This window comes from Peromyscus eremicus, chromosome 3 (genome assembly GCF_949786415.1).
Source record: "Peromyscus eremicus chromosome 3, PerEre_H2_v1, whole genome shotgun sequence".
In the NCBI taxonomy this organism is placed as follows: domain Eukaryota; kingdom Metazoa; phylum Chordata; class Mammalia; order Rodentia; family Cricetidae; genus Peromyscus; species Peromyscus eremicus.
In genome coordinates, this window is record NC_081418.1 from 96,736,033 (window position 1) to 96,749,120 (window position 13,088).

Sequence of the window (13,088 nt, forward strand, 5' to 3'; positions counted from 1 at the left end):
AAAGAGTAGCCAGTGCTTTTAACCACTGAGCCATCTCTTCAGTCTTTGACCTTGGCTTTTAATCCTCCTCTTGAGCTGGTCTGAGATGTAGGTTTTTGTTCCATGGTTTCTGGATACCCATATGCTTCCCAAGATTTAGGAGTTTTTGGACAGTATTTATTTAAGCTTTCTGATAATTTTCCCTTCTTCTTTGTGACTCTTATACTTTGTTCATTTTTCTTATTTTTTTCTTTCTAGCCTTCTATCTGGCCAGTTTTAAATGTTTTACCTTCCTGTTTACTCCTGCAAATGATACTTTATTGAATTTTTCATTTCTGTCCTATTCTACAGTCTCCACCCTCTTATTTAGTACTTTTTGATTCCCTCTATGTTTTCAATTTCTTTATTAAATTTCTTATTTTCCTGGTGTATTGTTTTCCTAATTCTGTTTAATTTTCTATCTGTGTTTTCTGCCTACCATTGAGCTTTTTAAAGATGATTGTTTTCTATTCTACTTCAGGCAGTTTGAAGACCTCCATTGTTTGGAGTAGTTATGAACAATGTTTTGTTTTCTTTGATAGTGTGCATTTGTCTCTTTTGTTATCTGGGTAGCTCTGTATTGATATCTGTACTTGAAGGAGCATAGTTTACTTTTGGTCTCTACAGACTTTTTCAGACAGATAAGTCTTTCTATTTGTGCTACTATAACAATATACCTGAGACTTACAAAAAAAAGAAATTTATTTTTCTCAGTTTTGGATTCTGAGAAGTCCATGATTGAGAGGTGTGTTGTCTGGTGGGGCTACCCTCTGCTTTGGAGGGGGCACCCTTCTTCTGCATGCTCTGGAGAGAGGAATCCTGTTCTCATGTTGAAGAAAGCAGGACAATTTCTCAGGCTCTTTTACAAGTGTACCTAATCTCATTCATAAGGGCATAATATGACTCAGCAGTTACCCTTTATTTATTTATTTCTTTAGACTCAGAGGATTGAGTTCAGGGCCTTGTGGGTACTAAGTATGCACTCTTCAATGAGCTACTCTCCATCATTTCAGTCATTTGTTGGAAAGTCACACCTCTACATACCGTAGTATGGGGGAGGAACCTTCAGCTTCTGTTTTTGTGGGAGAAGAAGGCATGCAGCTAGGGAAGTGATTAAGTGGGCTGGAGCTGGCTGCATAGTTCACATTGGGGTTCACAGCCGGAGGTTTAGATCTTGTGGTCACCTGGTGGCCTTAACTGATATGTTTCAGAGTCCAGGTAGCAAGCCTATCCTAGGTGTGTTGATGGCTCCTCCTAAGTTAATGACTGAGTCTCTGAGTTGTCAATCCTAGCCTCTGACTGTGACCCAGCCACAAACTTGCTTCAGGGTCCCCCTCCACCACCAAAGTCTTTAACTGACCACGGCTTCTTCTGGTTGTGTTTGTAGTTGGGACTGAACTTTACCAGTAGCTAAGAGAGTCTGCTCTCCTTGCCAGTGCTTCTGCAGGGTCTGCTGTAGTACTGTGCTCACCATGCCTGCCCCACATTCTGTATCACTGTTTCCCATCCTACACTCCCAAACTCCCCATTCCTCTGTGGGCTGAATTTTGAATATGACCGCTTCAGCCTGTTAATGAGAAGACTAGAGTTAACTGTCAAGTGTGGCTCCAGAACCACACACAAGGATAAGATCAGCAGTCGCATCACCCAAGACATACATGGTTGTATGAACCATGTTCCTCTGGTTCATGTTTTGGCAGGAGAATCTATTCCAAAGTCTAGATGGTCTGTAGTCACATCCATAGGAGTTTGGGGCTATTTTTAGGTCTAGAGCTGGAAACAATGCTGGTAAATTTGTCTCTGACACACAGTTCTGTCCTCTTAGTGGACCCTGCTTGTTTGTGGGCTCTCCCAGGCCTTCACCACATTCCTTGTGAATCCCAGTTCTCTCACAGAAGCACTTTTATCCATATATGGCTGTGTACTTACTGTGTGGATACAAGTGGAAAACTACCTATCCCACCATCGTCAGGTTGATGGTTTTCTTTATGAGGTATCTATTCTGTGTATGACTATATCCAGTATTATTACCACTATTGAGTTAATGCTTTATTACATGTTTAAATATAAAATATGATTTTTAGACATTTTTATTTTTGTGGTTTTTCGAGACAGGGTTTCTCTGTGTAGCTTTGCGCCTTTCCTGGAACTCACTTGGTAGCCCAGGCTGGCCTCGAACTCACAGAGATCCACCTGGCTCTGCCTCCCGAGTGCTGGGATTAAAGGCGTGTGCCACCACCGCCCGGCTGATTTTTAGACATTTTATTTAAGTCTTTCCTTTGTGTTGTTTTCTATTCATTAATTCCCAGTGTGGTAAAACACATACATGTACACATTTCAGGTGTACAATATTGCATTAGTTACTGTGAGCACAGTGGTCTTATACCAACCACCCTTGAAGTGAGAGATCTAATGAGCCAAGTCTCTGGGAGCCTTCTCCTTCCTTTTTCCCCCTCCTTTTGTTTTTTCTTGATATGATTCTTCCATGGAGCTCCCTTTATGTTCTGGCCCCCTTCCTTCTGACCAACAGGACCTGGAGTGGATTCCCCAGGGAATCCATCAGCTCTTCTGCAATTAGCCTCCTGGAGCCACCTTGAAGTGATGCAAGCGGGCCTGGCTTCCCCAGAGTCATCCTCTAGTCTAACACTCCCCTTATCTACTGCTCCAGGGAACCAGATACCAGGAAACCATTATGTTAATGTAGCAACAACAGCTTCTATTTTTTTCAATCCCCAAAAAACACTTGTGACCTGACATGATCTTAAGATGCAAACAAGCATCAACACGCTTTATTCTGTGTGGTGCTGAGACTCTTATTAGCACTGGCCTAAATCATAATTGTTAAGCCAGTCATGCAAGAGGGTTTTTGCCTGTTGTCTGAGCTTGATGCTCCCTGGAACATTGGTGTGCTGATGCAGCCTAGAGGCCTTTCTGTAGTTTGTCTTTTAACTTCCCTCTTGTCCAAACAAATTCGATTCTCTTCTCATAGTTTCTGTTCCATTCATTTGTTGGATGCTATTGATTTTGATTTTTAGAAATGCATTGTTCCCATTGCTCATCATGATGGGGAAACCTACAGAGAAAACCAAACCAAACTAGTGGGAACTCATGAAATTTAGATCAACAGCTGTGGAGCCTGCATGGGACTGGACTAGGCCCTCTGAACAAGTGAGACAGTTGTGTAGCATGATCTGCTTAAGGGAACCCCTGACAGTAGAATCAGGATCCATTCCTGGTGCATGAGCTGGCTTTTTGGAGCCCACTACCTATGGTGGGACACCTTGCACAGCCTTGATGCAGGGGGAGGGGCTTGGACCTGTCTCTACTGAATGTACCAGGCTCTGCTGACTCCCCATGGGAGGCCTTACCCTCTTGTAGGAGGGAATGGAGGGTGATTTGGGGGAAGTCTGAAGGGGCGGGACAAGGAAGAAAGGGATCTGTGATTGATATGTAAAATGAATAAAAAATTTCTTAATGCCGGGTGGTGGTGGCACATGCCTTTAATCCCAGCACTCGGGAGGCAGAGGCAGAAGGATCTGTGAATTTGAGGCCAGCCTGGTCTACAGAGTGAGTTCCAGGAAAGGTGCCAAAGCTACACAGAGAAACCTTGTCTCGAAAAAAAAAAAATCTTAATAAAATAAAAATAAAAACTGTTCTTGTTTTATGGACAGTATGTGAAGAATCAGTTTATGTTGAGTTTTCCAGACTTGCTTTAGATCAATTTCTGAATATCCTGTCTAGCTTTTTTAGCTTTACCCATATTTGTGTACACACACACAGGAGAAGAAAGCATGCCACTAGGGAACTGATTGAGTGGGTTGGAGCTGGCTATGTGGTTCACAGTGGGATTCACAGCTAGGGGCTTGGATCCTTGTGGTCACCAGGTGGGCTTATTTAATAACACTCTTTCCAGAGACAATGAGAAAGCGGAAAGAGGCACTGAGGAAGGAGGCAGGGCAAAAGGACACATGAGACATGAAAGCAGAATGGAGACTAGGGGGAAGTTACAGGGAGAAATAGGGAAACAGGGAGGAGTGTCACTAAGGCACCCTTGGTTTGGGATTGCTGTGATGGTATCTAATACCTCATATGCTGATTTAAAATACGTTTACAAAGGAAGTACATGGTAGATATTACTCATCTATAAAATGATGCATCATTTTTTAATACTGGTAAGCCTGAAATAACTCCAATATCCTAAAATGTACCAGGATCACTTAAGATGAGCCCAGTTCCACATTTTGTACCATGGTGTTGGCAATGGGATGAGGGGGAAAAATGGATTTTCTTTAAAGGTCTGTTTATAAATAGAGATTACAGACTGCTGTTGTTTTGACTTCTTAAATTCCTTCTAACTCTAATTCTATTGCTTCATTTGAATTTCATTTTCTGTGGGGATTTTGTGTGCAGCTGTGCATATTTACTCATGTGCATATTCCTATTGAAGTCAGCAGTCAACTGTGGGTACTATCTTCCTTGTTTATTTAGACCAAGTCTTTCCTTAGGTACTGCCCCCTTGTTTATTTAGGCCAGGTCTTTCCTTGGCCTGTGTTATTGGAAATTTTGGGGTATCCCCTTGTAGTCACCAGATGTGATATCAGGGAAATTAGATTACCTCTCATTAATAAAAGAATTTAAGAATGGAAAAACCCTATCTCCATGATGTCTCCCTCTATCAAGATATCTCTTTCATTGCTCTTCCACACCATCCCTGTTCCAGCTTGACCATCCCATTCCCTTATGTTCTCATCCCCCCTCCCCTACCCTCTATTGCCTCCCCTCACCCCCCAGTTACTTATGGAGATCTCATCTATTTCCCTTTCCTAGGGCAATCCAACACCTGTGGAGCCTTCATGGGACTAGACTAGGCCCTCTGAATAAGTGAGACAGTTGTGTAGCATGATCTGCTTAAGGGGCCCCCTGGCAGTAGGATCAGGATTCATCCCTGGTGCATGAGCTGGCTTTTTGGAGGCCATTACCTATGGTGGGACACCTTGCACAGCCTTGGTGCAGGAGGAGGGACTTGGACTTGCCTCAACTCAATGTACCAGGCTCTGCTGACTCCCCATGGGAGACCTTACCTTTTCGGAGGAGGGAATAGGGGATATGTTAGGGGGGATGGCTGGTGGTGGGGGGAGGAGGGAAGAGAGGGGGATCTGTGGTTGGTATGTAAAATGAATAAAAAATTTCTTAATAAAAAAAAAAAGGAAAAATCCCAGGCCAGTAAGCTGTGAATCTTGGCACCTGCTCAGAGGAGGAAAGTGAAGAAGAGAAGGGCAACAAAACAGGCCTTGCCATTTGAGTGAAGCCTGCCTGCATGTCAGCCACGTAAGGGGAGAACTTTAGAGAGAGAGAGCATGCTTTAAAATACAGAAAAGGAAAAATAGTTTTCTGAATGTTTCAGAATTTCAGCAGACTTACAAAGCCACATGACTGTGGCTACTAGGGGTTGAAACCTGGCAAGGAAAGTACATCATCTCATTAAAGGATAATTATTCTGCCTATTTCTTTAGTACAGTTTAAAGTGAGCCTGCCTTCCTGAGGGATGGTCCTTAACCCTGCTCAACTGGAATGTGAGGTGTCCACCCTAGCCAGAGATTTCATCCTCTTGGCAAGAAGGAAATAGTTTTCCCTTGAGGAGCCTTTACTGCTCCCCTGTCACCTGGAACTTAACAATAGACAGGCCAAGCCTCAGGGATCCAACTCCCCAGCTCCTGGATTACAAGAATGCACCATCATACCTAGCTTTTTTGTTTGTTTTCCTTTCACCTGGCTTGTGGGATCAAACTCAGATCCTCATGTTTATAAGGCAAGCACTTTATCTACCTACTGCATCTTCAGTATTCACCATATTTTATACTAAAGTATTTTTTTCTTCAGCCCGTTGTGAATATACCAGATAAAATTTGAAACATTTGTTTTCTTCTCCCACAAAATAATGGACTTTATTAGTGTTAACGGCAACCTGAAAAGAAACCTAGAAAAACAAAAAATGAAATTAGTGAAACTTCTTTCTTTTACCCTTTGATAACTTTATTAGACCTTGAACATTATTTGAGTTTAAAATTTATAGGATATTTTGAAAATTAAGATTTCTTAAAATGATGACCAAATCTCAAAGAGTTGTGCCTTAAGAATGTCAGAGGTACTACCTCTTTGCTTACTAACTCTGCCAAGCTGTGAGGTTCTAAGTGGTCTGAGTGTGTTGTTTAGACTTTCAGATTTTTGTTTGTTTGTTTTGTTTTTTTCAGGATATGGTTTCTCTGTGTAGCCCTGGCTGTCCTGCAGCTCACTTTGTAGACCAGGCTGGCCTCGAACTCAGATCCACCTGCCTCTGCCTCCTGAGTGCTGGGATTAAAGGGTTGTGCGCCGCCGCCGCCGCCGCCACCACCACCTGGCTTCAGAGATCCTTTTTAACTGTAATGTTCAAGCCAGACATTTGAAAGGAAAGTATTTGCTCTTACTGTGTCCCCATGTGTGATTACTGAAGGCCTCTCTTCTAGTTACACTTCTGGAATTCCATGTTTTGTTTGCCAGGGCCTGAGTTTGCCGGCTTTTTAAAGCACAGATCAGATCAAGTTACCTGACTTCATGGGTCATCCTAAGTTCTCTAGAGTAAAAAACTGATTTTTTTGTTAATTACTTGTACACTGAAGGATGCCTTTTAAAAATCAAAATAAATTAACTGGTAATGTTGAATGAAAAAAAAAAAAAAAGAATGTCAGAGGTTGTTGGATAGTGTGATTTTTTTTCTCCCAGGAATCTTCTCTGTCTATGTGCCTTCTTTGCTGTAACTTTGTGAGCCACCTTTTAACATCTCCTACACAGCCTTCAATTAGTTAGCAGTTTCCTCATTGAAACATTTTTTTGAATTTCCTAATTGAATCTCAGAGTCAGGACGTGGTACCATATTACAGTCAGTGAGTCCTTCTTGACAGTTCAGCGCAGAGAGATTGTACTCCATGGAATGTGCTGATGCTGCTTACAACTAGTATAAGTTACCTTGCAAGCAAATGCCAATTCACCAGAGTTTCCTAAGCAGCAGGAACTAGTGAAAGGGAGGATTTGGTTCTGTGTGAAATGAAGCAGGCTTTTTGATGTCCTGGATGGTGCTGAGGCTGCCCTGCAGAACTCCAGGCTGTGGACACTTTCATGCTGACATGGGTCACTGAGAGACTGAAAACCTATTGTTCAGAAACAAGTCCATGGTTGTGTTTGCTGCTTCCATTTGGCTGTGATTCATGATGTCAGAAGTCCATGGCTCTAGGGGCCTTACATTACGTATGAGACTGGCTTGTCCACACATCAGCTTTCCTTCTCACCTGTCAGGCAGTGTTTGAGACTTTGTGCATGTCAGCCTGTCCTGCTGTGTCTCTTATCACCAGAAAAAGTACTGCTGATCAGTGCTGTTTTATATACCATGCCTGCATTCTGGAAGTTCCTCTTCTTGGGTTATGAGAGTTTTTAAAATACAAAGAAGAAATCACTCTCCTCTCTGTAGCAGCCTTGGGTAAAATTGTGAGGTACGTGCTTATTAACATAACTCCCATGTATATTATATTTTACATAGTTGAAATCAGGCTCTGCATGAATTCTTATTTTGTTCTTTAAAATAGTCACAGTTCTTACTAATTTTTCATGTATTTATAAGGTTCTTACTCTAGGAGGTCATATTTCTGAGACTATATTAAATCACAGTTACAGAAATTTTATTTTATGTCTTTAATTTTTTTCTAGTAATAAAAATGAAAATTTCTGTGTTGTGGTTAACAGACTAGTCATATTAACTCCTTTAAAACAAAATAATTAAGTATCTGCCTATAATTTTTCTTTTAAATAAATGTCTACTTACTGAATCATCCCTGGTTCAGCTCTGTTTCTTTTTGTGTTTTGTCATAGGCATAGGACAATGTTTCTTGACACTGGGTCACCAAACCTCAGTAAAAGAGAATTCAGTAAAAGCTATGACCTTTCCTTGTGAAGAAATGCATATTCACATACACATAAAAATAATTATAAGGATAATCAGTTATGATATGCTTGCCACTCTGCCAGCTGCTTTATATGTGTGACTTGGCTTAATCTTTATCACCACATTATAAGAAATGATCTGCTATTCTAGTTTTTGATTTAATGATTTTGAAAGACATAAACAGGTTAAGTAATTTGTTGAACTTGGGACTTAGTAAGTGGAGAAGTGGAGCTCCAGTTCTGATTTTTATGACTCCAAGTACTGTCCCCTAAAGTCCCATTGTGCCTGTGATTTTAGAGAACTCATTAGTTTATAATCCTGCAAATTGATACCTTACCTGTAACAACCCAGAGACTTTTGTTACCAGTTATGAGTCTATGTGTCTAGTGAATCTTAATTTTTATATAACTTGTTTAATTGAAACATAATATTTTTAAATGTCTACTATTTTTAATAATTATTAAGCTTTGTGATAAGGTCTTTATCTCTAAGGAATGTACTATCTTCATGGGATTGTAAGTATTATAGAAATGTAGTTCAGTAACAGAGTACTTGTCTAGCATGCACAAGGCCTTAGGTATGATGTCCAGTACTGAAAAAAAGAATTATATATGTGAAGCAAAGAGAAAAACTACAAATATGAAGTTGAATTTATAGTAATTAGACATTTCCATAAGTGATTTGTGGAGATTAATCTCTTCACTTTGTTGTACCTGGCATAATTACCATTATCTGGTTCTCTTTATAAAAAGGTAAATCAAAGGCTACCATGTCTTTTGGGAACCTGAGGATTTGATATGTCATAAAAATCAGGTTGGTACAGTGACTGAGAGTTCAGCATATAGCACATCCAGACTCCTGAGTTGATTGATCTATCAGCCAGAGAGCATATTCAGTGAGGAGTGGCATGAATGCAGACGTAGCTCCCAAGCCTCCCACTGGTATACATGGGGAATTCTGTTGAGCTGGGCATAGAACAACAGAACATCTCAATAGCTGAGCATTTTCACTCAACCAGGGCTCCTCCTGATAGAGAGAACTTGAAATGCTTTAAATGAGGCAAAACTGGCTTGAATGATACAGGACTATTCGAGGTAATCTGTCAACCTTGGAAGAAGTGTGTGCAAACTGAACACTGAACAAGTCTGTTGGGAAGAGAGGCTGTAACTATAATTCAAAAAACTTCTTTCAACAAGAGCATCATGTGAGGCAGTTGTATGTTTGGGATGCACAGTTCCTGCACATCACATTACCAAATATGATTCTTTCTATTGCTTACTGCACATCACTGTTGATGTACAGCATATGCTGTGTCAAGCTTTTCATTAGCATGCTTATCACCAAATGTTTGCACAGTTTTAGAACTTTATTCTTTTGAAACTTGGGTTTCTTAGTCCTCCTTTGGATAATGGTGGTTTCTAAGTGGCATGTGAGTTTTCTTCTCAAAGCAAACTAGCTTTACTAAGGCTGACTGTGTTTAGAGTTGATCTCTTTTCTTATACATCCTTTTTATTTGAAATGTCTACAATAAGAGTATGTTATAGGTAGATTTATAGCACATTTGCACTATATTTAGATGTGTTGATTTATAATCCTTTCATATAATGTTCCCTTGTCTCTACAGTCTAAGTTATTGGCATTTTTTAAAACTGAGACAAGGATTTTTTTTCTTTTTATAAATCTGTTTTGGTTTCAAAATGACTGGAAAGGGAGGGACATAAGCAAGCGAGCAGCAATCGTTCATACATCATCTTTTGAATTTATCTTGTTTAGAAAGTCATCCACTTTTCTAGCTAGATAGGAAAAAGAAAATGAAAAATATTATACCAGTTCTTTTGGGTTCTTAAATTTCAACTTGGGGAATATGCATTTGAAAGAAAAACACCTCTTTCAATGTGTTTTTTTAAGTACTTGAGCTGCTTTTAATGTAATTAGTAGATAGATATAAAATGTCCATCATGCTTGACTTTACAAGAAAAACTGAAGATACAGTAACTATCAGATCTTGACTGTGCTATGTGCTTGTCATTGTGGAGGGAACTTCAGACCTTTTGATTTCCTAATAAGCAGAGCTCAGAGACAATAAAACTTGACATTCAAGTACTAGCATTTGTCCCTGTAGCCCTGTGTCATTTCTTTCTTGTTAATGACATAGAGGCCAGAATTATAATGGATCATGGTCTCAAGGTGCTACTGTAACTGCAAATAGCATCCATGTGGGCCTCTTAAGCCTGGGAGGAAACAGGTGGAGGAAAGAGAAGATGGAATTTGTAAAGTAGCATGAAAATGAAGTCACAGGCAAAGCCTACAGTGGAAGGACAAGCATATGCAAATGTCCCTTAACATTTGCAGTAAGCTTCATCCAGGTGGGCATCTTCGTATCTGCCAGTACTTCTCTGCTTTTTTAAGCCACACTCTGATCAGGGCAGCAGCAGTGGCTGCTACTGTGTGTGGTGTGCATGCGTGTGTGTTGTGTAGGAGGTTGGTACTCATGAGATAATACAAATAATCAGTGAGGGAATAATTAATGATGTGGCAGGGAATATTTTTGATAAATGCTTAGAGAATGAGGTGACAAGCGTGAAATTAGAAAATTCCTTCAGCGATCTGAAATATAAATAGCTTTCGGAACTGAAAAGAGTTTCTCAGCTGAAGATTTTATTGTGTTGAGAGGAAAAACTTTTTTCTTTCCCCCCCTCCCTTCCTCCTTTGCAAGTTGTTTGTCCATTCACAAAACAAATACTCTGAAGCCCAGCGCAGCTCATGGGAATAAATTTCAGGTCGAATTAGTACAGTTTCCTTGCTGTCAGGATGCTGGAATTAATGGTGTTTTGATGACACGAATTTTGAAGGGCCAACAAAGAAGCTGAAGGGAGAGAGACATGACTCCTTAGAAGCTCAGTCCTCCTCTCCCCCAGCCTCTCTTGTCTTCCCTGTCATCCGTCTGCCAATCTCCCTGTCCATGGTTAGTTAAAGGCGCTTTTTATCCTCTTTTCTTTCCCACAGAGTTTGCCAGATCCGGCCCGGTGCCTGGGTTCCAGGAGGACACGCTGCAGTTGGCCTTCATCGACTTGAGACAAGTAAGTCTTTGTGTTTTTGTTTTTTGTTTTTCTTTTAAGATGTGTGACTGAAGACCATCAGGTCTTAAGGAAAAGGGGAGGGGAGGGGCTTTGGCATTGGTGATTCACACTGGAGACCTAAGGGCTTTTCCCTGTGTTTGAGGCCACCTCTTTTATTTAGCTATCTGAGATCCTTAGCTATGGTGGAGTAAAGGTTTTGTGGTAGAAGGGAAGGCAGGGGGTGGGAAGAGGGATCCACACAGTAGAGGGACTCAAGTGACCCTCAAGTGATGTGATCCATTGTGTAGCCATTGACTTCTGCAGACACAGCGAAAAGATGACTCGTCAAACCCATGCTAAGCAGGTGCACTGATGCAGAGACTGCCCGCCTGGAGAACTTTGTGTGTGGATAATGTGGCCAGCAGTGTCGAAGTAAAATGAAATGTTTTCCTTTCTAGGTTGTTAGTCCAGTTTGTTGACTTTTTCCTGCTGCCTCATACCTTCTATTGCTTCCTGTGTAAAATGTGGTCAGCGTCAGCAACAGAGTAGTGATGCTTAAAGATGCTTGGCAATGGTTCTGACCAGTCATGCTAACCTAATGAGAAGTCCTGTTACAGTATCATGATAAAGGCTGGTACTTAGGTGTACCTGAGCTTTGGAAAGCCCACAAGATAGAAAGGCCACCCATAGGGCTGTTCTTGCAGACTGGAAAGGGTGGATTGGTAGGCCCTGGTGTTTGGGGTAGAACAAGATAGGTGGGGGCCAAAGGGAGAGCTGTAACTGTGCTCTGTCATCTCTTCACTCTGAAGATGGATGGGGTTGGATAGAAAGTGCGAATGAAGTAAGCATCAATGACTGATGCTTCTCTCCTATTAAAACAATCTTTTTTTTGTCTGTTTGAGAAGGGGGGCTGGCTTTGTTTCTCCTGCCATAATGATGCAGTGCCTCTTGTTTTCAGAGCTGACATAGTTTGCATTCTGAAAACTTGTAGATGCCCAGAGTGTTTCTTAAAGCTGTAGGACTCCTTGTCTGGGTTACCTCCTTACCACTGTGACTGGATGCCTGCCGGAATAGCTTTTAACCCATAATGGATGGCCTGAGCTAGCCCTGGACCCTTGTAGATGGGCAGTGTAATCTGTCATCAATGACAATTCCGGAAAGCCCTGTTCAGCAGAATCATGTGTCTATAGACCCGCCAAGGTTTGAGGATTCAGACCACGTCCCAGAAACGTGTGTCAACTTAATATTTGGAGGCTGGGTTGGGGGTTCTTTCTTTCATAATGCTTTCCTAGCATTGTCAGAAATGGAGCTGTCTCCCTCCACACTAAACACCTTCCACCTGTAGATTTGAGGTGCCCAAGTTTTAGCCTTTGATCTAAGATGGAAAGATTGAGATTTTTGCTTTAGAGTTCAGTGGGGATCCATTCCCTCCCTCTCCAATTTTTTCTCTGAAACCTCTAAGCCAGTTCACACTTCTTGGAAAACAGAAGGTGATTTTCATTGGAAGAACACATCCAAGAAAAAGTCTTTCTTTTTTCACTGTTGATGCAAAGGACATGTCATTCTCACTAGTTTGTGGGTTTGGCACCTATGGAAAGCAACTAGTATTCACAGAAAATGTGATCCGAGGGTTATATGGGAAAGCACATGCAGGGTGAGGTGGGATTTAGCCAGGGGTGAGTGCTCAAGTACTTGTGAGCTCCAAGTGAGCAGTGGCAGTATGAATGCTGAAGTTCCTGTTTGTGCTGCAGTCCCACTCCCTGAGTTTCATTTATGGTGTTTAAATGATAAAGCCCAACTACAAAATTTTACTGATACTGACAGACTCTGTCTCTTCCTATTCAATGTGTCATCTAAGTTCTACTTACACCTTTCTCTGTTATAGCAGTTAGAAAGGGATAATTTCCAACCTAGATGATTTGAACAACATTCTTAGTTTAAGGCTGTGTTAGCAGATAGGCTGACATACTGCAAAATGATCATTTCACATCCTGCTCTGAAAACAGCTCTTTTCATTCATATAGGCCATTCTCAGATGT

At 41.1% G+C, this 13,088-nt stretch overlaps 1 protein-coding gene across 1 annotated transcript in view; it reads left to right on the plus strand.

Annotated features, from left to right (window-relative positions):
- Exoc6b (exocyst complex component 6B) overlaps positions 1-13,088 on the plus strand; it is a 493,791-nt gene that overhangs the window by 370,983 nt on the left and 109,720 nt on the right. The window contains exon 20 of the mRNA XM_059258084.1: positions 10,997-11,070. Within this exon, the coding sequence (XP_059114067.1) occupies positions 10,997-11,070 (74 nt within the window). The remainder of the gene's footprint in view (positions 1-10,996; positions 11,071-13,088) is intronic.